This window comes from Chondrus crispus, genomic scaffold (genome assembly GCF_000350225.1).
Source record: "Chondrus crispus Stackhouse genomic scaffold, scaffold_62, whole genome shotgun sequence".
In the NCBI taxonomy this organism is placed as follows: Eukaryota; Rhodophyta; class Florideophyceae; order Gigartinales; family Gigartinaceae; genus Chondrus; species Chondrus crispus.
The window spans coordinates 333032-358360 of record NW_005178579.1 but is presented as its reverse complement, the minus strand read 5'-3'; the positions used below and the strand labels follow the sequence as shown (position 1 = coordinate 358360).

At 56.0% G+C, this 25329-nt stretch overlaps 8 protein-coding genes; 3 read left to right on the top strand and 5 right to left on the bottom strand.

The window, feature by feature from the left end:
• Positions 1-148: 148 nt before the first annotated feature.
• Positions 149-1687, bottom strand: CHC_T00007145001 (hypothetical protein). XM_005710567.1 is given in 2 exon segments: positions 149-253; positions 254-1687. The coding sequence occupies 1 exon segment, from the start codon at positions 1685-1687 to the stop codon at positions 254-256; it is 1434 nt and encodes a 477-aa protein (XP_005710624.1). The 3' UTR covers positions 149-253.
• Positions 1688-3413: 1726 nt separating this feature from the next.
• CHC_T00007144001 (hypothetical protein) lies at positions 3414-3569 on the bottom strand. The gene has a single exon (XM_005710566.1). It carries the CDS (start codon positions 3567-3569, stop codon positions 3414-3416), a length of 156 nt encoding a protein of 51 aa, XP_005710623.1.
• A 757-nt stretch (positions 3570-4326) lies between these two features.
• On the bottom strand, positions 4327-4515 carry CHC_T00007143001 (hypothetical protein). Its single transcript, XM_005710565.1, has one exon. It carries the CDS (start codon positions 4513-4515, stop codon positions 4327-4329), a length of 189 nt encoding a protein of 62 aa, XP_005710622.1.
• Positions 4516-4525: 10 nt separating this feature from the next.
• On the top strand, positions 4526-6166 carry CHC_T00007142001 (hypothetical protein). The gene has a single exon (XM_005710564.1). The coding sequence runs from the start codon at positions 4526-4528 to the stop codon at positions 6164-6166; it is 1641 nt and encodes a 546-aa protein (XP_005710621.1).
• Positions 6167-6187: 21 nt separating this feature from the next.
• Positions 6188-9848, bottom strand: CHC_T00010080001 (AP-3 complex subunit beta-1). XM_005710563.1 is given in 2 exon segments: positions 6188-6530; positions 6531-9848. 1 exon segment carries the CDS (start codon positions 9846-9848, stop codon positions 6531-6533), a length of 3318 nt encoding a protein of 1105 aa, XP_005710620.1. The 3' UTR covers positions 6188-6530.
• A 725-nt stretch (positions 9849-10573) lies between these two features.
• CHC_T00010118001 (hypothetical protein) lies at positions 10574-11351 on the bottom strand. XM_005710562.1 is given in 3 exon segments: positions 10574-10738; positions 10739-10859; positions 10963-11351. 2 exon segments carry the CDS (start codon positions 11349-11351, stop codon positions 10739-10741), a joined length of 510 nt encoding a protein of 169 aa, XP_005710619.1. The 3' UTR covers positions 10574-10738.
• Positions 11352-11442: 91 nt separating this feature from the next.
• CHC_T00010325001 (hypothetical protein) lies at positions 11443-12009 on the top strand. Its single transcript, XM_005710561.1, has one exon. It carries the CDS (start codon positions 11443-11445, stop codon positions 12007-12009), a length of 567 nt encoding a protein of 188 aa, XP_005710618.1.
• A 1036-nt stretch (positions 12010-13045) lies between these two features.
• On the top strand, positions 13046-13855 carry CHC_T00007139001 (hypothetical protein). Its single transcript, XM_005710560.1, has one exon. The coding sequence runs from the start codon at positions 13046-13048 to the stop codon at positions 13853-13855; it is 810 nt and encodes a 269-aa protein (XP_005710617.1).
• The last annotated feature ends 11474 nt before the right edge of the window (positions 13856-25329 follow it).

The window sequence follows — 25329 nt, the reverse complement described above, 5'->3', positions numbered from 1 at the left end:
TACGGGAACTTGCCGCCCGACTGCTCGTCTGCTTCCTGTGCCCGTCTATGACTTGAAGTCATGCAGCGATTCCTCTGACGTTTTAATCTTTCATGTCGTGCATTCGCCCCAAGCAATCGCACAACGCGACACTCTCAGCGTCGCCATGTCAACAGACCAAACTCTGTCTTTTCCAAGACCTCAACACCCACCCCTTACATCTCTTTATTCAAACCGTATAGATACACTACTATCGTTTCCCCCTTTCCACCCCTTATTTGCCCTTCTTCTCCTTCAAAGTGTCTAGAATACCCTCGGTTTCGATAAAATTGGTGTAAATTTCTGACCCATCTTGAAACACCTCGTTTTCCAGCACCTCCAAATGGAACGGGATCGTCGTGGGCACGCCTTGTACCGCTGTCTCTCCAAGAGCTCTCTTGAGTTTGGAAATCGCCTCGGCCCTCGTCGGCGCCCACACGATAAGCTTGCCCAGCAACGAGTCATAGTTAGGCGGGATTCTCCACCCCGTGAAAACCTGCCCGTCCCACCGCACCCCGTTCCCGCCAGGCGCCAGAAAGCCCGTCACCTGCCCAGGCATGGGTCGGAAGTTATGCAACGGGTCCTCGGCGTTCACGCGTGCCTCGATTGCATGTCCGCGAAGCACAACGTCCTCTTGCTTCAGCGTCAGCTCGTGTCCTTCCGCCACTCGGATCTGCTGCTGAATCAGATCAACCCCGGTGATACACTCTGTTACCGGATGCTCAACCTGAATTCGCGTGTTCATTTCCATGAAATAGAACTCCCCAGACTTGTCCAGCAAAAACTCAACTGTACCAGCCCCGCGATATCCAATAGCCTTCGCCGCGTTGACAGCTGCCGCGCCCATCTGCTCACGTAGCGTCTCAGTCAGCGCCGGGGACGGTGCTTCCTCAATTAGCTTCTGATTTCTACGTTGCACCGAGCAATCCCTCTCTCCCAAGTGAATTACGTTTCCGTAATTATCTGCCAAGACTTGTATTTCGACGTGACGCGGAGCCTGAACATACTTTTCCATGTAAAGGCCACCGTTACCAAAAGCCGCTTCAGCTTCTGCGGCGCATGTCTTAAACGCCATCTCTACCTCTGCATCCTCCCACACAATCTTGATGCCGCGACCACCGCCTCCAGCAGTTGCCTTGAGCATGACGGGATAACCCATGTCAGCGGCTTGATTTTTAGCGTCCTCCTCGCTTTCAACTAAGCCACGTGATCCAGGAACGCAAGGTACACCTACATCGATCATTGTGGCCTTTGCCGTAGCCTTGTCTCCCATCTTGGCGATGGATTCAGCCAACGGTCCGACAAATGTGATGTCCATGCTGGCGCAGATATCCACAAACTCTGCATTCTCGCTGAGAAATCCGTACCCCGGGTGAATGGCATCGGCCTTGGTGACGGAGCAAGCAGCGAGGAGATTGGGGATGCTAAGATAGCTCTTCGCGGAAGGCGCATCGCCAATGCACACGGCCTCGTCTGCGAGTGAGACGTGAAGCGCATCGCGATCGGCGGTAGAGTAGACTGCGACAACGGGAATGCCGAGCTCCTGGCAGGAGCGAATGACGCGAATGGCGATCTCGCCGCGGTTGGCAACGAGCAGTTTGGTGATGGGCTTGATGGTGAGAGCGGAGGCTAGGTTCTCCTCAACGGCTGCGGCCTCGGCCGTGACCATGAGCGTGGATGGCGCGCGGCGCGCGACGGACAGGCCGGGGCGCATGCGCGAGGAGAGCGGCAGGACGGCATGGCGATTCGAGGCGGTGAAGGAGGTGGTATTGAACAACGGGGCGGTGAAGGCAGCGATGGGGGGCGGCGACATTGCGCAGACGGATCGGGCAGTGGGGGCGAGGGGGGGAGGGGGGGGGGGAGAGGAAGGTTGTGACTTTGTAGGTTAAGGATGTGGGGTTTGCAAGGAGGGGGTTGGTGTTGGGGAGATTGATTGTGTTTGGGATTGGATGCTGATGGATGAACCTGCGGGCGAGAGGGTGGGGAAAGAGGAGGCGGAGCCAAACGGCCCTGGTGAGCGGGATCGAGCACTAGGCGGTGGTCTTGAGCAGGGATGCCCAGTGAGGCTCAAAATGAGACAAAATGTGAGATCGCGATCTGCCCCATGACATGACGCCGAAACCTCGTGTCTCCAAAAAAGGCTTCAAACCGGTACAAATATTTTCATATTTTCACATTTTCACATCTTTTCATGTACACTTGGCCATTGGTAAACCTGTCAAATCGCTACACTTGTTGTAATCCCACTCGCCTGACAGTGTAGATTGGACTCTGTGACTTTGGTTATTTTTTTAGTTTTGTCTCCACAAACTCTCGGAAAGGTTTATTAATTCTGTACGAAATTTGATTTTGCGTAAACCCTCTAATTGTTCTGAAATCTCGGCGCACTTCTCAAGATCTCACGACAGAGCTCCACAAAAATCTCGGCAAATGTACTACAGTACAGGGTACTGTATCCGTGAAAAGCATACAGTACAAGTATAACACGTGTACACCAGTGTTTCACGTGCGCTCGTGTAGCACGCGCTGGCAAGTACAAGCGGATGTCCACTTGTCCTTGCCAGCGCGTGTTGTCCACTACATGCTGTGCACACAATTCGTCTTCTTCACCGCTCCAAGCGTTGGCCAATGGCGGGGCCGGTGGAGCCACACAGGGACAAATATTTCTTCTCCATCAGGAGAAAGAGCAGAATGGTTTGTCCCTGTTGTCCCAAATGTTTCCCGTACAGTATTTGGCTCCGAAGTAAAACACGGGAAACATGTGGCAAACCCACACGCATGTGAAGGAGAAGCCTTTTGCGCAGCGTCCACTATCTTTCCATTACAGCATAGTCTGCACCTCAAAGCATAATCCCTACATCGCACATGTGTTTGCTCCTTTCGCCCCTCTTTACACTTGTTGAGACCCGCTCTAATGCACGAATACTACACACACTCGACCTCGTTACACGTTATCCCTCCTGCGACGCCCTCATCCCCCCGTCACACGGTAAGGGATAATGCTTTTTTCCTGCCCTGTCACAGGGCTTAACCCTTTCACGCATGTGCTCGCATCATGTATTCGTGGTTCTAGAAGCCCCGCTGAGCGAAGCATCGAACCTCCCAAAGTTACATACACTTTACACCGCTGTCTCCTGTCTCGTGCTCCGCTTTCCCAGTGCAACTACCGTACACATCAACCAATAGTCATTCCCAGGCACCAGAAAACAAACTGTGCCCTTCTCGAAACTCCCCCGACTAAAAAACGTTTTACTCCTCATTGCTGGGAGCTGTTTTCCGTTCTTTGGACACCGCGGCACCATTTCCGTGCTGCACCATTTGTCACGCAGCCAGAATGCCACTCATTCTTTTCCTGTACAGTACTCATATTTTGCTCCCTCCCCTCAGCCCTGATTTCATCCTGATTTCGTCACGTGCATGATGAAACCCTTTATTTTTATGCCACTGAAGCATGGGTGCTCGGGGGGCATTACAGTCGTACAACAAAGATGAAGACGTCCTGTGGTGGGGGTTGTCTTGCAAAACGGCAGGACAAACTCATCGCAAAACATGGTGAAAAGACTACTTGGTGGATTGATGGCAGCACCAACAGTTGTACCGCGACTGAACACACAAGTTGAGGGGGAATCCCAAAAAAATCTGCACTTCGCTGCAGCCGAGGTTTCCATGCAGTGCAGCTCCGGTAAACAACTCGCAGGGTTTCCGATACAGTATGGCCAAGGCAGTAAAGGTTCTCTCGAGATGTGCAACCTAGGAAGGCATCTTGCAGCGGGCCACCTAAAGCGCCCCATTTAGGCGTAGCGGTTGCTACTGCACGTAGGCTGCAGTGGACATAAGAAGGACATCATAAGCGTCACCGCCGAGCACCAAGTGACCGAAACGACATTTGTTTGTGCCACGGAGGCTGCTCTGCAGCTGCTCTGCAGCCTCCGTGAACGCAGCAGCAAGAAAACCCTTGTTTTCATGCACATGCGGGTCACGGTTATCTGCGAAATCTGAATGACAAAACGGCGTTCTGCAAATCCCTTCGCCAAGCGGGCCAATGGGAGGGCGTGGCATATGACAAGGACTGAAAGATCTGAAAATATCTGTTCTCACACTATTTTGGCGGTATCTACACGGCGCCGAACCTCTCGTTTTGTGCGGCTACTGCCTGTCTCCTAACCCCACTCCCTCTTGCCAAACTTATCGCCCAATCCATGACCCACGCAGGACACGCCCCCATTCTCCGCTCAGATTCAAACCACGCCCGTCATTGGCCCCCCCCCCCCTCCCACGCCCCATCGCTTTGCTAAACTCTATCCGCCTTTAGACTGCCCCTTGCACCTCTCCACCACTATCCTCACTGTGTGAGGTTTCCTCCCCGTCACGCGCATATTGCATTTGTCTTTTATAGTGTGCTTTCGGTCCGTGTTTCCCTCCATGGCCCTCACTCCATGAAGTTTCCGCTTCTGCTGCCAAAACCCCCTCACAAAATCGTGCATTCGCCGAACTCATCGCTTCGAAAATGCAAACTCCCCCTCCAACCTACGTCCTCGCCCCGCCCATCACGCAGAGGTCTTCTGCCTTCACGCGGGGTTCGCCGCAATGCCGACGCCATGCATTCCGACACCAATTCAACACCACTGACATCAACCATCCCGCCGCGGCCTCCATACTTCCAGGTCCAAGCCTATCCCGCCTTCGGCCAACACGTCGTCTGCGCCCACCCCATCAAGGTCGTTTCACAACGTCCACTGCGGTAGTCCAGTCCCCGTTTCGCCCCGTCCCGCCAATTCAGACTTTCGGCCCTGATGCTCAACAACACATTCACGCTCTCGGTCCCATTCCTGTGCATGACAACCCCCCTGCCGACGTTCGAAGGACCCGGCCTCGTCGGAAGCAGAGGAGACCACCTCACCGATCTCGGCCTCCCGCGCTCGACAACCACATCAGAGAAACTGACATCATACAGAAATGTGCAGTGTATTCATACAATGTCCAAATGAAAACCATGGCCAACAAGAAGGATCTCGCAGGTTGTCTCAGTCTTCTCGACGACCTGCGCAGTGCAGGTTGTGCCCCAGACAAGTACACCTACAGCACGATCATGACGTGCTGCTCCCGTGTACATGCCCCAGACGTGGCTATGGAGCTCTACAACAAGATGATCATCGAAAAAGTTCAGGTTGATGACTATATTCGCACCAACCTTCTTACCTGTGCTGCCAATGCTTCCCCGCCGCGCCTGGACACATGCGCGCTCGTGTTCAAATCCACCCGCAAACCGTCACAGGTCATGTGCAACGTCATGATGGACGCGTATGCCCGTGCTGGCCTCATCGAGGAATGTTTGTCGACGTATAGACACATGTCATTGCAATCATTGCGGGCCGACAAATACACTGTCAGCGCCCTCATTAAGGCGTACGTCACGACAGGGAGGCTCGACGAGGCCGTCGATAAGATTCACGAGATGCACGCCGCTGGTCTTGAAGTCAATGCAGCAGCCTACGGACAGGTCATGGACGCGTTTGGGAGGGCAGGATCCCTCGACAAAGCAGTTCGAGTGTTCGACACGATGACTCTACACGGTGTGGAACCGACGCAGATCACCTACAATATACTTATTGGCGCTTGTGAGCAAGTCTCTATGACTGAGCACGCGTTTGAGATCTATGAGGAGATGAGGGCGATGACGTCATTCCCTGGTGATCGATACACCCTTCACTGTCTCATGAAGTGTTGTCTCCGCTCTATGGACGGCTGGCGTGCATTGGATATCTACCGCAGGTTGAAAAGATCACCGTTTCCTTGCAATCAAGTAAGCTATCGGCTGGCAGTGACGGCAGCTGGCCAGATAATGGATCTCGAAGCAGTCCTGGAAGTGGCTGATGACATCGCGAGGCACAAGTCGAAGATGAGACACGACACTGCAGCGTTCCTCACGGCAGCATTTATACGCTGCTCAGACCTTGAGGCTGCACTGAGGTACTTTGGCGATCACCTGAAGCATCTATCGTCAGAAGATGCGGTTGTGCGGTTCTTTGAAATGATGTGTACGGCCTTGAAAGCTTTCGAAAAGCGCAGCGTGGAGAGCGAAAAGGATTTCGAATACACTTCCTTAGTGGTGAAAGAAATGGAGAGGAGCTGGCGCCGTGGGCAGTAGCTCTAATGATAGAGTGAATCTCAAAATACGAACAACTTTTTGTTAGGATCTTGTGTTCTGTCATTTGCACTGATGGAACACTGTATGTATTGTTCCAGGTTTCTACAATTCTTGTGGAAATAATACGAGTAATGTATGACTAGGAGTTATGAATTAGAAGCCGTGCCAAGACGGGGTTTGTCCTAATGGCACAAGACGGAATCTGCCCACAAAGTTGGGCACTTGTAAAACATGTAACATTAGTAATACCAAGCGGATTGATATTGAAAGACACCATATCTTGAAAGTAAGCGCTCGTTCAGTGTCACAATTGGCACATGTTCCTTCCCTGCGAGCAGAAACATAGGCCCTACGTCTCTACTTGTCACGACGGTTGGGTGAGTGGTACCAATGCACTCTTGCACGCCTGCATAAGCGTTGCTGAAAACAACATCACTTCGCATCCCACCCACAGTTGGCATTTACACGTTTGCTCGTCCTGAGCAGAGTGGACTGTCAAGCGGACCAGTACAGGGTGTAGTCCCTGTGAGCCCGAATCAGGTGTGGGCAAGTGACCTGCAAGGGCAATTGAAAACTTCTCACTGTCGGCGGCACTTCTTCCACCGACCGAAGTCTTCACATGCGATAAGAAGCACTTTTCGAGAATAAGTTCACGGATGAGATTGGATAATCCCATCCAGTCACTGCCTTCGGGCTGGGATAGCCGGACTGTGCACTCATTTCCAAACATTCCCCGTAGCGACTGCTCAGTTGAAAGAAAAGCTCCGGGCGTTATAGCAATGTTTGGCCGAACAACGAAACCAACTGGTGGCTTCAACTCTCCGCTCGTAACATCTGCTGCATCCACTTTAACACCAAACTGCACCCCAGTCGTCTTCCCTCGAAACCTTACATTCGCCAATACTTCATCAGAGTGGTGGGGTGGCAACGAAGGCAATTCTTTCCGAGCTGCGAAATACGTTCCCGAATGAGACGAAAACGAAATGTTTTCCAGGGTTGTGTTTCCGTGGTTCGTGAGCCGTAGCACAACTGGTGTGACGTCGGAGCCGGCCGCCGAAGGAGTTCTAATGTAGCACGCATCGATTTCCAACCCGTTGGACCTCCAAGTTTCGACAAGCCGAGTCCAGGAACTCCGTTCCTGTCCGTCTGGCGAATTGTCCGGCAAACTGATCTTGTTTTCAGACTTTTCTTGAGATACAGACAGGCTGCCCAGCAATGCTTCAATGTCATATTCCGACGTGGATTTCGCGGGAGCAAATTGCTCTGCGGATCTCTCCGCAAGTCCAGTATCGATCAAATCGTTTACTACCTGCTGAGGATTCGGGTGCGCGAAGAGCTGAGCACCCAAAGACACAACAGCGCCTTCGTCATCCTCCTCCTCTGAAGATGAATCGTACTCTGAGGACCCGGATGTCCCCTCTGATTCGTAGAAACGCTCAGGATCTACATTCTTCATATTCAGCGACGGTCCGGCCAAGCGGGAAGACATATCGACACCAAGGCTCCCAATATTATATCCATGGCCTGTGGCACCAGTTAAGTTGACAGTCGATGACGAAATCCCCATCGGTGGCTCCCATACTGTGGAGCCATGATTTGCTGTCGTCCCCGCTCCACCGAAATCAGCGCTGCTGACTCCCGTGTATTCGCGATTATGTGCTGCCCCTGTTCCCCCTCCTTCAACTTCATCGCGAAGAGCGGCTTCAGAATCCTCTTTTGCCCAGCTCTCGAGCGCTTGAAAGCCTGCTAGACGCCTCCCAGTAAGCACTTGCGTGAGCGACCCGATCACCACATCAGACTCCAGGTTTGCAATATTCATGGACCACGACGTGACATCATCCGAAGCAGGAATTGGTTTGCGAGCACAAAATGCCTTGCAAACTGTACCAAATAACGGAGTATTTGTCTGTGTTATAAATAGCAAGTGAAACATCCGTGCCTTGTCGCGGACATCGTAATCCCTGTCGTACTTGGCGCAAGAAATGACGTATTCCAACAGCCGAAGGCGTACATCTTCCGGGACTCCTGGTGGAAGACTGGGTGACATGGCTTCGCCCGTACGCGCAGATTCGTTCCAGGCAACCGCTTTTGCCGCCAGGTTGAGGATCTGTAGCTTGACTTCGGCCGCCTCGTTGACAAAGCCGCGTGCCAGCAGACGCAACGCTTCGGTTGCTACCGCTTGCACCTTGTCATAAAACTCCCCAATCAACCAAATCACGCTTGATCTTGCAGCCGGCTCCTGAATGGATTCCCTATCGGATCCCTCACCAGCCAACAGTAGGGCGATAAGCTGCGGCAGTGCCCGCGCCTGCGCGCTCGGGTGTCTCTGCAGCAGCTTTCGCAGCACTCCAATAGCCTCAGTCACGACAGCGGGGCTATTTGCCGATCGCACGATAGAAGAAAGTACTTTAACAATAGCTGGGGTGGACCCTGGATGTGCTGTGGCCAAGCTCCCAATTGCGCGCGCAGATGCAGCGGCCAAGTCCTTGTCGCTTCTAAAAAGATACTCTTTCAGCTCGGCCAAAAGAGCGCGGCGCGCATGCGGCATGGATCCAATGCCACCCGGTTTATCTGCTGCGGCACATATTCTGGTCAGCACTGTCATGCGCAGCACACGGATAGGTGCACTATGCGCCGCGGACACGTACAACTCGGACACATAGGGTAGCAACGCGGGCGGAAAGCGCGTTACGACGGCGGCCGCCATATTCAAGGCGACGGCCTGGCCTCCGTCATCCTCGATATCGACGAGGCGCATGAGCGGCTTGACGGCGTTTGCGCAGAACTCGTCTTTCGTGGCGAGATGGTAAAACATGGCAATGGCTGAGGCGACGACGCCGTTATTCATCGAGTAGAAAAGAGGTAGGACATTGGTCAACAGTAGAGTCAGGTCTGAATTTCTGCTGTGCACGGACCTCTGAGCGTCGGCAGTGGACGCAGAGGGATCGGCGAAGTGGATGCGGGCATAGCGCAACAGCATGTTCATGATGGTGATCTGCCCCCATGGATCAACATCGGCAAGACTGGCACACATGCGTCTATAATGCGGATGGATGAGAGAGAAATTGTAGGGACAAACCTCCTCAAAGGCAGCGATGGCGCTCCCCATAACCTGTGTGGACCGATCGCTGATCAAATCCTGTAGTGGTTCCAACAGAACCTCCTTGGAAGCACTATCCAGGGCGCAGACTTTCCCGATGGCATGGGCGGCAGCCTTGCGCACGTAGGACGAGGAGTCCTTCGCGGCCTTGCTAATGGCCAAAATGACGACTTGCAAAATGACCCTGACCCTTATGGAGGACAGGACGCGAAGCGAAAGCGCGCGAATGTGCTGATTGTGGTCGGACAAGTCCTTCTGAAAGGAGTTGATGGCCAGCAAAGCCAGGTCCTGCTTCTCCTCTGCGTAGTGGACGAGATAGAGATAGACGAGCTTCTTGACGTCCAATGAGGGCGCGACGACATTTTTGACGACGTCGGGGAAGAAGGTGGAGGCGTCTTTCCCAAGGGAGATTAAGGCGACGACCCGCTTCATGGCGTCAAGCTTCTCTTTGACGGAGCGGCTGTCCAGCTGGCGGCGGATGTCTTCCACCCGGACCATGCTCGACTCAAAGTACTGCGCATCGGAGAGAGCGGCGCCAATGCGGGCGGCAGCCGCAGAGGCGGCAGAGGATACGGCGGCCATTAGAACGTTAGTGGTTGTTAGACGTGTTAAACTTGAGAAGCGAAGTGCTTCGGATCGGAAGGCGGGGAAGGGAAGGTAGGGAGGTTTAGGATGGCGAAGCGACACTTGTTCGGGACGCGGGAGCACCGTGCTGTGTAGTATGACAAGAGCGATGCGGTCTGCGAGAAGAGTGCAAGTACTGTACCGCTACAGTACAGTGTACATTACAGAGAGACACTCGTTTGGGCTGACAGTGCGGAGACCGCAGCCCTCGAATGGACTCTTTGAATGGACTCTTTGAATGGACCCAATGAGGGGTCGGTCCACTCTAAGTCGGCTCTGCAGAACGGTACAGTACCGGTACTGTATGGAGTCCATACAGTACCGGTACTGCTATGGACTACTGTATGTAGTGCGTTGATCCACTCCGTCTGACAAATTTCTAAAAAATAACCTTTTCTCCTTGTACTGTAGTACGAGCAGAAAAGGTTATTTTTGGTGCTGCAAAAAACGCAGTACTGTAAGTCACGGACGTCTCATTGGGTCAAGAGGACAATACTGTATGGCTTTCAGTAGATCGCGTGACCTTGCATCATCATCAGCCTCCCCAAAAGGAAACGAGATCATGTAAATGTGAATGGAAGCAATGGCACAGAACCACAACGTCACCATCGAAGTGTCTCCCTGTTTCCAGTCCCCTGAGGGCCTCAATACCCAAACCTTGTTCCCTTGTTCATCGCATGCTGTTTGCATCCAGACGCTTTTTACTGCTTCCATCCTGGGGTTCTGCAATAGACCACACACACCCACGCACGCCAACAATCCACACAAGCAATTTTGATATACTGTAACGACCTCATGTGCATCCTACCGCGTGTCCAAATGACCGCTTATGCTCATATCCGCGCAAATTACATATCGTAACAAGAATCTTCGACTTCAGTGCAGATCGCAGCCCAGTAGCAGCTCGTGGTTTCGTCTTCCTTGAAGTCTCCATGTCCGCCAGCGATCGCGTTACCTTCATCGATAAACCTGCGATAAGAGAAAAAAATACAACGAAACTGGTTAGAAATCGTCCTCGACTACTGTACCTCACCCACCCACAAAGCTCGCTTCAAAAATTCGCAGCACGTACTGAGTCCCGTTAACGCTCGTCCACTCGCCGCACGCGAATCTGTACGGCTCCTCCCCGGCCTGTCGCAAGCCCTTCATGAGGATAGAATGGCCGCGCTCCACGCCGCTCAGGCCGATAGCCGAACCATAGAACACGCCGAACATGTTCTTGAGCAGGAGATCCCTCTCGCTATGCGTGCATATGATGGGGCCGGCGACGTTATTGTTAATGGCGCAAAACTTCTTCGTGTCCGCGAACACTTCGCGCGTGATGGCGCCTTGCACGAAGAAGACGGTGTGGATCTTGTGCGGCAGAGTCTGCGGCTTGTTGAGGATGCCCGCCAGGACGTGGGCGCCGAGCGAGTTGGCCATGAGGCAGACCTTGGTCTTGACGTCGCCGTTGGCGACCATGAGCTTGCCCAAGACCTTCTCCATGACCTTACCAGTGCGCTGGCCGCGGGCCATGAAGCGGCCGAAGGTAAAGTGCTGAAACGGGTTGAGGATGATCTTAGCGACGTTGGACATGGCGCCGAAGAAGCCTGTTTTCTGGACGACGGCCTCCTCCTTGAGGCGGCGGACCTTGGCCTCGAAGTCCTCGTCGTCGTCCGAATCGGAGTCGTTCCTCGAGTCGTCCGCGAGGATCTCGAGCTGGTTGGCGAGGTCCTCATCGTCGGGGTTGTCGTCCTCGATGGCCTTCTTCGCGGCGAACGCGGCCTTGGCAATGTCGGTCTCCTCGCCGGTGGCTTCCTTCTCGGCGGCGGCGAGCAGCTCGGTGCGCGTGAGGGCGTCGTCGGCGCGCACAAACTCGAGGGGCAGGGCCGGCCAGATGAAGGCGACGAAGATGGGGCGGAAGTGGTCGCCGTCGGGCATGGCGGCGTCGTTCTGCATGCCGCCCATGAACTCGGTGAAGGGGACGGCCACGGCCTTGTCGGGCGGGGTGTTCCAGCCGTGCGTCTGGGCGATGATGTGCGTGACGTCGTGGGCCTTGATGTACTCGACGATGGCGTCCGACACCAGGGCGCCCTTGTATTCTAGCTCCTCCGTCTCGGACAGCTGGACTAGGAAGTAGGGGTACTTGGCGGCCTTCTCAGGGTAGTAGGTGTTCTCCTTGAGGATCTCGGCGAGATCGAGCTTGGGCTCGGCGGCGCCGGCTTCGGAACTCTGTTTGCCTCCCATGGTGATACGCGACGCGCGATGGGGTAGGAGGAGGGTGGGGTGGAATGAGGGGCGGTGGGGATGAGGTAATCAAAAAGAAGGGAGGAGGGGGGGAGGGGGGGCAGCGGTGACGACTGATGAGGTGAAACGAAAGGTGAGGCGAGGCGAAGGCGAAGAGAGTGCCTCAGAGCGGGGGTTGAAGTGAGGGCAAGCGGTTGATGTGTTTCTGTGTTGATTTATGAAGATACTGTACACTTCTGTGCGTGGTTGTGTGTGTGTCGGGCCCCAGGCCCGACAGGGGAGATTTGCCCCAGTCGCGCTGAAGACGAGTGCACAGCAAGTTGCGTCCACAATTTTGTGCAGGAGAGTGATTGTGTGCGGGATATGCAAAGCACTCTACCGTTGGAAGTTGAACTTCCAGCTTGGAACTGTACTGTACGTTACCGAAGGCGAGGTCGGGGTTTCAACGTTTAAACAAAAACATACAAGTGCGGTGTGGCAGTGTGGCAGTGTGGCAGTGTGGTGTCAGGAAGGCATGCAATCGGGGCGACGTTCTGCGCTCCCGCGACAGCGCCGCGCTTGCTGCGCCCCCTCGACAGCACCGAGCTCACTGGCGCCGCCTCCCTCCGCTCCCTCCCGACGGCACAGTCCATCGCCGCACCGTGGGCACTGTACTTTTGATCGACAGGTCGTGCAGTACAAGTACTGTATTGTACGGTGCAGCACACCAACCAACAAACAACACAAACAACACCTTCCGCAAAGTCGCTGTAAAGCTTTCTGTACTGGACAGCATACTGTACCCTTGGGAAACATCATGTTACTAACATGTTATAGTAGGTGCAGTTCGGGTCGCGCGACACCGGACAGCGGAAGATGCAGCGCGGGCGATTCTGATGCTTCAGGGCCGTTCCTAACGACGAGCACGGTGTGCGTTAGGAACGGCCCTCATGCTACACAGCACGGTGCTCCCGCGTCCCGAACAAGTGTCGCTTCGCCATCCTAAACCTCCCTACCTTCCCTTCCCCGCCTTCCGATCCGAAGCACTTCGCTTCTCAAGTTTAACACGTCTAACAACCACTAACGTTCTAATGGCCGCCGTATCCTCTGCCGCCTCTGCGGCTGCCGCCCGCATTGGCGCCGCTCTCTCCGATGCGCAGTACTTTGAGTCGAGCATGGTCCGGGTGGAAGACATCCGCCGCCAGCTGGACAGCCGCTCCGTCAAAGAGAAGCTTGACGCCATGAAGCGGGTCGTCGCCTTAATCTCCCTTGGGAAAGACGCCTCCACCTTCTTCCCCGACGTCGTCAAAAATGTCGTCGCGCCCTCATTGGACGTCAAGAAGCTCGTCTATCTCTATCTCGTCCACTACGCAGAGGAGAAGCAGGACCTGGCTTTGCTGGCCATCAACTCCTTTCAGAAGGACTTGTCCGACCACAATCAGCACATTCGCGCGCTTTCGCTTCGCGTCCTGTCCTCCATAAGGGTCAGGGTCATTTTGCAAGTCGTCATTTTGGCCATTAGCAAGTGTGGTATCACAGCCCAGATTTGTAATTTGTACAGCACCCGCCGCCGCGGGTGCCTTACAAGCGCACGACTACACGTGGGCATTACAGGCCGATGGACTACATGTGTGCCTTACAGGCGGACGACTACACGTGGGCATTACAGGCCGATGGACTACATGTGTGCCTTACAGGCGGACGACTACACGTGGGCATTACAGGCCGATGGACTACATGTGTGCCTTACAGGCGGATGACGTACTGTATACAGTACAGCCCGGAGGTTGTATATGACAAGGTACAGTAGTAATGGCATAGTACAGTGCATTGCACAATAGAGTACAGTAGTACCGTAGGATGGACAATGTCCAAGACCCCGCGACCTCGCTTATTTAAGCGACGGCGCCGGGCAATGACAGTAAACAGTCAAGGATCTTTTGGGAACGGATTTCCTTCGACGGTGCGACACCGCGGGTCAAGACAAGCCTCTGACTTAGGCGACATTGTCGGCATCTGTCTTGCGACGTTTCCCTGGCTTCTATTGCCTTTACTTTACCTTTTCCATTCCTCCGTCTTTGTGACTACGCGGGCTAAGACTAGCCTCTAACCTCGGCGTGTTTCTGTCGCTCGACGTTTCAATTGTTTTCATTTTTACTCTGTCGTTGCGACCACGCGGGCTAAGACTGGCCTCGAGCCTGGACATATTACTGTCGCACGACCTATTTCTCTCTCCCTGCATTGTGACGATTGTCAAGTCGCGAGCTACGACAAGCCTCTAGCCTTGGCGGCACTATTGACATCTGTCCCGCTCGTTTCCTCTAGGAGTTTCCGCTACTCGGCGCTCCGCCCGTGTCTGACACTAGTCTTTAGGCTCGGGTTCACCCCTGTTTTGTGTGTTCTTACACCACCCCTTCCAGTGCTGGTCCCATTCCGGGTCCGCACTTCGACCAGTATGTCGTGCTCTTACAGTCGGCTGACGTACTCCCCCTTTGCTCTACCACAGTCCCGATCTACCGCGGGACACCCCTGTAGTATAACGACCGTCGCGCGCGCGGGGAGGTTATTAACCGTGCGGCCGTGCACGGTGTACACGTGGGCGGGTGTGCTCACGTGTAGGGAGCGCGCGCGTTGACCAACCGGCCGTGGCGTGGCGCACGTGTACAGTAGCACACGTGTCGTCCGTGCGGTAGTCTACGCGTGTTACGTGTGCGCGTTAGCACACGTGTCGTCCGTGCGGTAGTCTGTAAGCAACACGCGTGTACAGTAATGCACACGTGTAGTAGCAGCGTCCGTGCGGTAGTAGTAATTATGGCGCTAGCTTTTTAATTGTGTACAGTACCCGGCACGCACTAGGCGACAGGTACTGTACTACTGTATGCTGGGACAGGTGTCCGAGGCGTCCCTCTGAGGGGTTAAGACCTGACACCCGTCCCCACCAGTAAACTGGGGCAAGCTCGCCCCCGTCCCTTTTGCGCCTACATACGTCCGTTTTCGGTTGTCTGTCGCGCGCGCTGGCTTCTAACCCGTTACCGGTCGCTCCCGTTCACGCACCACGGGGCGACTGCGCATAACCGGCCAGTGAGCCACTCCCTTTTCGCGAGCTCGTCCGATCGGTTCAATTGGCGCGTCGCGTCTGCGCCGCGTGCTCCCTCGCTAAAGCCTCCGCCTCTCACCCAACCCAGGGCGGAGAGGAGTTATCCCACATTTGGTACTCTTGTGGAGGGGATAACTCTCGAGGTTGAGCCGCATGCGTGGTCGCTCGATCGCGCGCAGAACCGTACAGACGGAAAAGGTTGAGAAATCACCGCGTCGATCGCGAAGCGTATTCGACGATGAACCGACTGGATCGAGGGGAAGACTCCGCCTCCGGGCGTCTGAGCACCCGCAGTGGCAGTGGCGCACCGCGCCCCCGGGTGGAGAACCCGGAAGCCCTGCTGCGACCGCCACCGCGACCGGGCCGCACGCGAGCGTCCGCATCGGATGTTACGCCGGCCGCATTGGCAGGCACTGAGAATCGCGTCCAATGGATGGTCGACGCGATTCAGCCGCGCATCCAGGCCTGAGTCGAGGAGTTCCTCGCTACGGAACTCCCCCAGATAGCGCGCGTATGCCTCGACCGAACGGTGCCCGCGCTCGTGGACACGCACGTACGCAGCGCGATACCACCGCTTTTGGACGAACTTCTACCGGCTCAAGTCCAATGCGAGGTAGTGACCGCGCTCACCACTGTGGATGAAGAATCCCCGTCCGGCACGGCTCTAAAGGGAGCGATCAGCTCCGCCGTGGCCAATCGTCTGGTCACGACCTTCGCCGGAGCAGAAGTCGACGCACGCGAGCAGCGCGACTCAACCGCTCCGGATCCTACGCTAACGCACGCTGAACCGATCGGCGCCGCACCCGGGATCGGTACAATGGCCCCTCACCCGGAGGGTAAGACCATTTACCTCCCACCAATTTATGGTGCTACAGGAGGGCCCACAGAAAATGGCCCTCCCGTACTCGCCGATACGGCTGGCCCCCGCGGGACAGAAAACCGCCTGGGGCGCTTCGCGACAGAAAAGCGACAGCCGTATCGGTCGAGCAGAAGAAGCGCACCCGGCGCTCAAGGCGACACCTCGGAGGGTACAGAAAACCCCTCCGAGGAAGAAGACACAAGACGTCGCCACAAGGCGACGCGCAAGAACCGCGACGGACGCTACGCGCGATACCGCGATGCCGGAGGGGTCGGTTACCCCTCCGATGATAACCGCGAAGGACGCTATACGCGATACCGCGATACCGGAGGAGGTGGATACCCCTCCGATGACGAGGACACCGAGTCGGACGGATCGCGCAGAGGCGACCGCAGAGGCCGCAATGCGCACGACCGACGTCGGTTCCGGCGAGAAGACTCCGATTTGGAGGGCTACAGTAGCCCCGGCGGAGAGGGAGACCGCCATCGCAGGGGCAGAGACCGCCGGTCTGCCCCGAGGCGGGATCCGAAACGGTTGCCGGTGATCAGACCGCTGAACGACCTGTTCACCAAGGCCGTCGACTACCGCACGTATAGGCTGGAAAATCGCAGCGCGCGCTACGACGCGAGTACCGCGCGGCGAGTTAACCGATATCGGAAGAAGTTGGACGTCCAGCTGAAAACCCACACATTCGGTGGTCAAGATCCAATCGCGGTGCTAGGATTTCTCGCGCGCTTCAAGATGGCCTGCGACCACAATGGGGTCAGCGAAGGCGCGGCCGTATGGTGTTTCCAGTTCTATGTGACTGGGCAGGCTCACGCCTTGCTCCATTCCAGGCTACACGGGAACACCATGGCGGTCGATGCGGAGCAGCGCGATATGCTCGAAACCTACGCGGAAGTTGTTAACTTTTTATTGCGCACGTACGCGACTGACAAATTTATTTCCAAAGCGGTCGGTGATGTCACCTCCTTCCGTCAGAGCTCTAATATGACGGAGGAGGTGTACAGTAACCAGTTGTGGGACAAGGCGTTGCGCTGCGGAACCGTATTTTCAGACAGGCGCTTGAAGTCCCTTTTCGTTTAGGGACTTCTGCCAGCGACGTGCACGCAGGTGCGGAACTATCTCGCGACGCATCCGGGCGTGGACTACCAAGCGGTGGCACGCTACGCGCAAGCGATAGGCGAAACGCACCGCTCGGCTCGAAGACAGGCGACCTCGCTCGCGTCGCCTCAAGCACCGCCCGATTCGGTGAGAAGGTTCACGCGCAACGCGCGGACAAGGCCCGTGCTGTCGGTCGAGTCCCTGTCTGAACTCCCGACAGCGCGCAGAACCGAAACGGAGGAGATACTGGCGGTGACGGACCAGTCGGCGACGCCGAGCTTGCTTAGCTGGCCGCCGACTAGCTACCATCCGTCACCTGCCTCGTCCCCGGCGGGCGCACCGATGGCGCCCGCCCAACAAGGTGACGCGCGCACATATCCGTACGGAAGGCCAGTACAGAACCAGCGGGTCCGGTTCTTCAATCAAGGATTACCTGGACCCCCGCCGTGTCGGTTCCGTCTGGACCTGACCCACCGACAGGAGCAATGTCCTGTGGTGGCGGACAGCGCGCTGCGTTCGAAGCTTTTGCAGGCCCGCGAGGCCAATTACCAAAAGCTTCGGATCCGTCAAGGTCTCCGCCCGGGTTCGCCGTTCGAGCGCCAACCGCCGACCGCGTGGCGAAATTCGCGTGCGCAGGCTCCCACGAGCATCAACGTGGTCGAGCCGCGCGAGACCGTCCAATCGGAAGAACCCGCGTTACCGCTGACGGACGAGGGGCCCGAGGACCTTGGGTTGACGGGGGAAGCCGGGGAAGACGCGTAGAGGCGTCGACGATCCTCCCCGTGCCAAGCCTCAATAAACAAGGCACCCCGTCGACCGCTTCGGTACGCGCGCAATCGCAGAGCGGAACGGACGAAGCGGCAATTTGCTTCTTCAAGAAGCAAAATTACAAGGTCACCGCAACGGTCGGACAACGACGCGCGATGATGCGCGCCATCACGCCGGTTCTAGATTCGGGCGCCGGCCCGAATCTAATCCACCTACGGTGTGTGGCAGAACCGTGGCGCGCTGCCATCCAGTCCGCGCGGAGCCCGCCGCTCATCGACGCTTCAAATAGGTCGATGAAGGCCCTCGGCGAGCTCAAGCTGTACGTCCGGATTGGTGAGTTCGTCGCGCGCGTACCGTTCTTGGTCGTCACCAACCTCGCGGTGGACTGTATCCTCGGAACCACGTTCCTGGATCGCCACGTGAAGGCGATCCTGCCACCGCAGAGGAAGGTGCTGTTCCATCATGCGCCGTCCGTAGCGCTGACGGGAGTCACACCCTCGAGGCACGACCGCAAGATGGCCTCGAGGGGACCGTCGCAGCAGCTCCCGCAGGAGGAAAATTCGGCCGACCGGAAGCGCGCGCAGTTCCCGACGAACGTACCGTCACGGAAAATTCGCGTGGTCAAGGGGGTGACGATACCCCCGATGACCCAAGCGATGGTTCGCGTCGCAACACCGGTTGGGGGGCTTTGCTTCCTGCAAAACCACCCCAAAACGGCGCATAAGAATTTATGCCTGATGGCCCAGGGGGTCATGGACCTCCTCCCGGGCGAGCCGTTTACGGTGCTCGTTAGCAACTTCGGAAGCCACGCGGCCCACATCCCCAAGCATACCGTTGTTGGTCTCGCGTTGCCTTCCCCCACACACATCCTGACACTTGGCGTGCCGGTCCCCGGGGAGGCCGACGCTAAGGAAGGGGGAGGGAACAAAAATAATTCCTCGACTGCTACGGAGGAACAGGCGCGACGCGAACAACCAGTTACGGACGATGGCAGAAGAAAATCCTCCACCGCTACGGAAGGATACGCACGTCGCAAAGAATCCGCTACGGACGAAGGCAGGATTAATTCCTCACCTGCGGAGGAATGTGCGCGACGAGAAGGACCCGTTACGGACGATGGCAGAATTAAATCCACCACCGCTACAGGAGGAGGCGCGCGACGCCAAGAACCGGAAACGGACGACGCCCACAGTGGCAATCCCGCTAACGCGGATGAGCGGACCGATACGGACGCGGAGAAGACCCGCTCGTGGGAAGAAGACGTCCATATTGGGGCAGAAGACAGTACCGTCCGGTCGGAAATTATGGACATGCTGTCCGAGTTCAAGGACATGTGGTCCGGCCACTTGGGTAAGATCGATGCTACGAAGCATCGCATCGAGCTGAAGCCCGGTGCGAAGCCGATCTACCAAGCACCCTACCGAGCCGGACCCATCGCGCGCGAGAAGGAGAAGAAGGAAATCGACCGCATGCTGCGCGCGGGAGTCATCGAACCGACATCGGCCGAGTGGGCGAGCCCCGTGGTCTTCGTGCCTAAAAAGGACGGGACCATGCGGTTCTGCGTGGACTATCGCAAGCTAAACGCCGTTACGGTTCGCGACTCCTACCCACTACCGCGCATGGACGAATGTATCGACTCGCTCGGCGATGCCACTGTCTTTACCACGCTAGACTGTAATAGCGGGTATTGGCAGGTGGAGATCGCCGAGGAGGACCGCGACAAAACTACGTTCGCGTCGCATTCGGGCCTCTACCGCTTCCTACGCATGCCGTTCGGTCTCAAAAAGGCGCCCGCGACATTTCAACGAGCGGTCGACATCATCCTGTCCCGCGTGAAATGGGAGACCGCGCTGGTCTACCTCAATGAGGTCATCGTCTACTCGCGAACCGTTACGGAACATATGGCACACGTGCGCGAGGTACTACGGCTTCTACATACCGCGGGCGTGTCGCTAAAATTGGCAAAGTGCGCGTTTTTCGACACCTCCGTAACCTATCTCGGGCACGTCATTCGTCTGGGACGGTTGGAGGTGGAGCGACGCAACGTCATCACGATCGAGCGCGCGCGCGTCTACTAACCAAACGGAACTGCAATCCTTTCTCGGGATGTGCAACGTGTACCGACGGTTTGTGCAAGGATTTGCGAGGATCGCCGCGCCGCTGAACAAGAAGACCGGCAAGAATCAGCCCTACGAGTTCGAGATATTAACCGATACGGAATATGCGGCGTTTGAGAAATTGAAGCGGCGCCTCGTGGCGCCGCCAATCCTCGCGCTGCCCCGCTACGGACGAAAATATACGCTGGACACCGACGCGTGCGGACACCAAGTGGGTTGGACCCTTCTACAGGAGCAACCCGATGAAGGTACCCGACCGATCCGATATTGGAGTCGCGCGTTGACCGACGCGGAGCGCAATTATACGACTACCGAAAAGGAATGCTTGGCCGTAGTGTGGAGCATCCTCACCCTACGGCCGTACCTATACGGAAGCGCGTTCAACCTCCGCACGGATCACGAGGCCCTACGCTGGGTCCTCAATTTAGCGGACAGTTCCGGTCGGCACGCTCGCTGGCGCCTGCGCTTGGCGGAGTACGACTACGAGGTACAGTACCGCCCAGGCGTCAAGCACCAACTCGCGGACGGCGTATCGCGCTTACGTACCAATGGAGGAGACACCGACCCGGTCGATGATGAGGTCCCGTGCTTCGCGGTCCAGTACGATGAGGGCAGCGAGGCCCTCCTGGACAATGTGCACTGACCCGCCGCAAGACCGTCCGGACGGTTGTCACGCGCTCGCGATAACTCCCGAGGAACGCGACGCTGCGTCCATCTCGGTTGAGGAATTTCTACGCGAACAAGCTGAGGACGCCTTCTGCCGCTTCGCCGCGGAAACCGTCGGGACGCCGAACTCGAAGTTCGACATCGACCGTTACGGATTTCTCGTGAGGACGTCCCCGCTGGACGGAACCCTGCAGCGCGTGGTACCGACTCGGTTGCGCCCCCGGGTACTGTACCTGGCACACCATCCGAGGTTGGCAGGTCACCCGGGAGCGACGCGTATGTACTACACCCTTCGCAGGGAGTACTACTGGCCACACATGGCCAGCGACGCGTTTTCGACCGTACGGAATTGCACCTCGTGTGCTGCGACCCGCGGGACGCTTGTCAAGAACCAAAAGGATCTCAAGCTGTTCCCCGCGGCGGGCCTCTTGGAGTTTGTCGCGATGGACTCCTGGGGCCCCTGCCCAAGACCGCGCACGGAAACCAACACGTGTTGGTAATTACGGACCGGTTCTCCAAGCTAACGCGCAGTATCCCGCTCCGGACCACAACCGCTTCGGTCGTCGCAAACGCGTTTTTAGACAACTGGGTCTACGTTTACGGAGCGCCGCGCTACGTACTAACCGACAATGGCCCCCAGTTTGCTGCGAAATTCTTCGACGCGGTATGCGCCCTCCTGGGGGTGCCGCATTATCTCATGACAGCCTACCACCCCCAGTCGAATGGGCAGACCGAACAGTTCAATCGCACGCTGGTGCAACGCCTCCGGCACTACGTGGAGGAGCACCAGCGCGATTAGGACGACTACGTGCAGCCGCTGACCTTCGCGTACAATACGCAGGTCCACCGGTCGACGGAGACGACTCCGTTCGACCTGGTGTTAACGCGGCCACCGTCCGGTTTAATCCTCCCCGGTACTGTGCCGCAGGACGCGGGGACCCATCGAGAGGACCCGCAGACCCCGGTGCAGTACAAGCGCGCCACGCTGCGCAAGCTTCGCGACGCTCTCGACCGCGCTCGGACGAAATTATCCGCATCGCAAAAGCGGTACAAGGACGATTTTGACAAGAAGGTCCGCTTCCGTCCGGTCGTTGTGGCGGGCGATTTTGTCTACGTTGATCGCCCGCCCCGCCCGTTGACAAGCGTCGAGCGACGCACGCGTGCGCAAGGTACGACCGGAACGGACGAGCTCTCTGTCAAACTTCTACCAAAGACAGAGGGGCTGTTAACAGCAGTTGGCTCTTAAAAGAACTTTTCCGGAATAAAAAGATTTCTGAGGGGGGCATTTGTCCCAAAAATAAGGCTAAATTATTTAAACACCGAGCAGTTGATTGATAACCTAAAATTGTTTAAATGCTTAGCTTACTGTAGTCTTCGCCGCATGCAGTCTAATGACGGCGTGATGACTCAAACCTCAAAGTTTTCTGCGCGATGGTCAGACCTTTTACGGGAGAGGTTTGGGGCCGTAGAATGAGTGGATTGCTAGAGTGTGGAGAGGAGGAGGCGTTCGAAACAACCGGAAATACTCTAGTCGAGAAACGCGACGAAACTTGTGATGACTCATTAAGCCCCCATGATCTCATTTCAATAAGGGACGCGCTTGAATTGGCCGGTCTGTTGTTGAAACAAATTGAGGACAGCACACCTACCACCTTCTTGTCGCAGAAAGAGATTGCATATAGCTGGCATTGCAGAGATGCCAGCCATATGCAATCTCGCAGTCAGTCGAGCACATGATGCTCGGCAAGCGCTCGAGGAGGTGCTACACGGCAGTCCGATGGAGGTCTTGATGGGGCAAAAACTCCTTTACGTTCGACCGCGAGGGGTGCACAAAAGAGCAGCAGTGGCTGAAGTGTTGAGACTCTTCGATGTCGAGGGTGAGGCGCCGGACTGGGTTTGTTCTATTGGTGACGACCGAACCGATGAAGACATGTTTAAATAAATATATCGCAATGCTGACGGGAAGAATATTAGTGTTCACACATGTACAGTTGAACGGAAGAGCACTTCAGCCAATTATTACGTACAGCATGTTGATGAAGTGCGTGACTAGTTGGAAAGGCTCACACAAGTAGATGTAAATTCGCCTTGATGGGGCATAAAATATTTGTATAGGAAGAAGACATCGCATCTTCTCAGAGCCTGTCGCTTAATGTTTAGTCTCGGCCTTGCCTCCCTCCTCTCACTCCGTCGCTTGCTCGTGCACACATTGTTCGGATCGTCTAGCCTGTTTGGCCGCCAACCGTTAACAGTTCGACCCCTTTCCACATCTACCAGAATGCGATGGCCTCCTGACCTCATCCGGTTCGCTTCTCGCTATGCAATCTTCATATCGCGTTCTCGTTCAAACTCAACAACTGCGTAGTCTCTCAAAACTCCCTCTCGATCTAATGGCATAACAGTTGCCACAGGGCCATATGCCTCGAATGCATCCTGAAATGACTTCTCCATCATGGTAAAGGGCAGATTAGCAGCAAAGAGCGTGCAATACGCACTTTTTGTCTTTGCAGAATCGTCGCTTTTTGGGTCCCACTGGTCTCCTCTCGTTTTTAAACGATTTCCGAGGCCTTCTTCAACGCTGCGTTCCGAACACGCCGCCTTCTTTGAGCGGGTGTTTCAAAGGGTGTCTCCGGCTTGCTCTCACTTTCATCAGCCTTTTTCGTATCGAGGGGTTCGGGGGAGAGGAGAGAGGAAGAAGGTCGAGGCGGCGACGGCGTCTCGCGGGACAACTCTGCAGCTTCCATTGCGGCGGGGACCACTGCAGGACTTGAAAAGGGATAAGATGTGGGCGAGTGCAGTAATGATGCGGATAGGAAGCGTAAATATCACCACCCGAATCCGCCCCTAGGGGTGAAAGCGGGAGAAGGAAGAGAAGAACGACTGGGGGAAGTGCAAGAGAGGATAGCGAGCGATCCGTTTTTGGGCGAGCGCAGGCTGTTCACTTGCCACACGCTCACGCGGCGTGGCACGTATGCCCGAGTCACAATACTGATCCATGGATATAAATATTCTTATTACATAAAAAATTACATCCCGCAGCGCCTGCCCCGCGCGCTGGTGTGCCGCGCGCTGGTATGCCGCGCGCTGGACACGTACCGCCTGCAGAGCGAGGTGTATGTCATGGAGCGCGCGACGAGGCGCCCCCATCCGCACGCAGCACGAGCTCGTCCAGGAGACCCCGCTCGTAATTGCCCTTCATCCCGTTTCGTCGTGTGAGCCCACCATGGCGGTCTCCATTCGTTATTCGTTCCGTCATGCTGCGCACTTACACCCGCACCACCGTCCCGCGGGCGCCGTCACCCATCCTCGCCCCGCATTGAACAAAAGGGTCCCGCTTCTCCCCGTTCCACCCGCCCACACATTTGCCGCATCTTACCACCACCGCTTTACCCTCTCACTTCCCGCCCCTTGCACCTCTGGCCCCCAACCATCGCCTCTTAACCCCCCTGCAGGGGGGTGAAGAGGCCCCCTGCGGCTCCCACCGCCGCATCCAGTCGCGCAACTTCTCCGAGGTCGACTTCATGGACTCCGGCCCGGGCCGCTCGCTCATGTCCGAGCCGCGGTCCTCGGCCTGCAGGACGAGCTCGACTAGCTGCAGCTCGACGACGTCCTCGTCGAGGAGTACCTGCTCGTCAAGCCGGTACTGCGCACATTTCTTTCGCAACTTTGTTCACACCAAGACGCCACCCTCATGCCCTCCTTTTTCGGTTCTCGCTCCACCTGGTCTATCTGTATACTTTTCTGTATTTGTACAACACTCTTGTACATCGTGCTTTCTTCTACGAAAGAGGCGTCATACCACTTTCTCATTTATTAGCATGCTAGTTCCTTAAGCCCATCTCCTCACCTTGCCCTTTGCCACCTTCTCCACTGGGTTGTACAATAAAGTTGAATCGTCTAGTCGACACATCCCGACATCTTAGTACACATTGGCTTCCCAGCTTCGTTATGTTCAACTCCGCGTTCGGTGCTCGGGGTTCACCAAACTTCCTTCCGTGCCTCTGAATTTCGCTTTGATCAAACTTTTGCTGCTGCAATCTATAGCGCTAATAGACCCATCATCATAAACCGCTACTGTCTTCATCCCCTTCATTTCAAACGTCGTTCCCCAAACCGAATCTCGGTGTCCCTTACAGATATACAAAGTTTCCCCCATCCGCCGATCCCAAATATTGACAGTCCTATCACTCCCCCGCTCACAATAAAGTCCGAATCATCTGACCCGGCCGCACTCAGAACCAACCCTTCATGCCCCCGACATGTCTTTGCAGCATGCCCAGAGCCTAAGTCATTGGTGTTCAGCAACTGGACATCCGAAGCCGTGAGCAAGAGTCGCGAGTTATTCTTCAAACATGATATCGATCGCACTGCACCCCCGTGTTTGGCCATATCCCCGTACAACATTCTCATGGGCAATGTCCTCTGTTCCAATTTTGGTGAAGCGCTCTATCACAACTTGCACCGCTAAGATAGTCGATTGAGATTGTTTGGATCAGGTTGAGAGGCTATCGATTCGCGAAGAGCATGTCAGTTATATAGTAAAGTAGATTAAAGCCTCAGCCCCGTCCCTTCGTTTCAGACAGCTTCTGGAGGGTCTCAAGTCTGAAGCCGCGCGCTGATCCC

Coding starts and splice junctions, on each gene's coding strand:
- CHC_T00007145001 (XM_005710567.1), bottom strand. CDS start 1,687: ATGGTCACGGCCGAGGCCGCAGCCGTTGAGGAGAACCTAGCCTCCGCT.
- CHC_T00007144001 (XM_005710566.1), bottom strand. CDS start 3,569: ATGTTTTGCGATGAGTTTGTCCTGCCGTTTTGCAAGACAACCCCCACC.
- CHC_T00007143001 (XM_005710565.1), bottom strand. CDS start 4,515: ATGAGTTCGGCGAATGCACGATTTTGTGAGGGGGTTTTGGCAGCAGAA.
- CHC_T00007142001 (XM_005710564.1), top strand. CDS start 4,526: ATGCAAACTCCCCCTCCAACCTACGTCCTCGCCCCGCCCATCACGCAG.
- CHC_T00010080001 (XM_005710563.1), bottom strand. CDS start 9,848: ATGGCCGCCGTATCCTCTGCCGCCTCTGCGGCTGCCGCCCGCATTGGC.
- CHC_T00010118001 (XM_005710562.1), bottom strand. CDS start 11,351: ATGGTCGCCAACGGCGACGTCAAGACCAAGGTCTGCCTCATGGCCAAC. Junction 10,860..10,962: donor ACGAGCGTTAACGGGACTCA/GTACGTGCTGCG, acceptor CTCTTATCGCAG/GTTTATCGATGAAGGTAACG.
- CHC_T00010325001 (XM_005710561.1), top strand. CDS start 11,443: ATGATCTTAGCGACGTTGGACATGGCGCCGAAGAAGCCTGTTTTCTGG.
- CHC_T00007139001 (XM_005710560.1), top strand. CDS start 13,046: ATGCTACACAGCACGGTGCTCCCGCGTCCCGAACAAGTGTCGCTTCGC.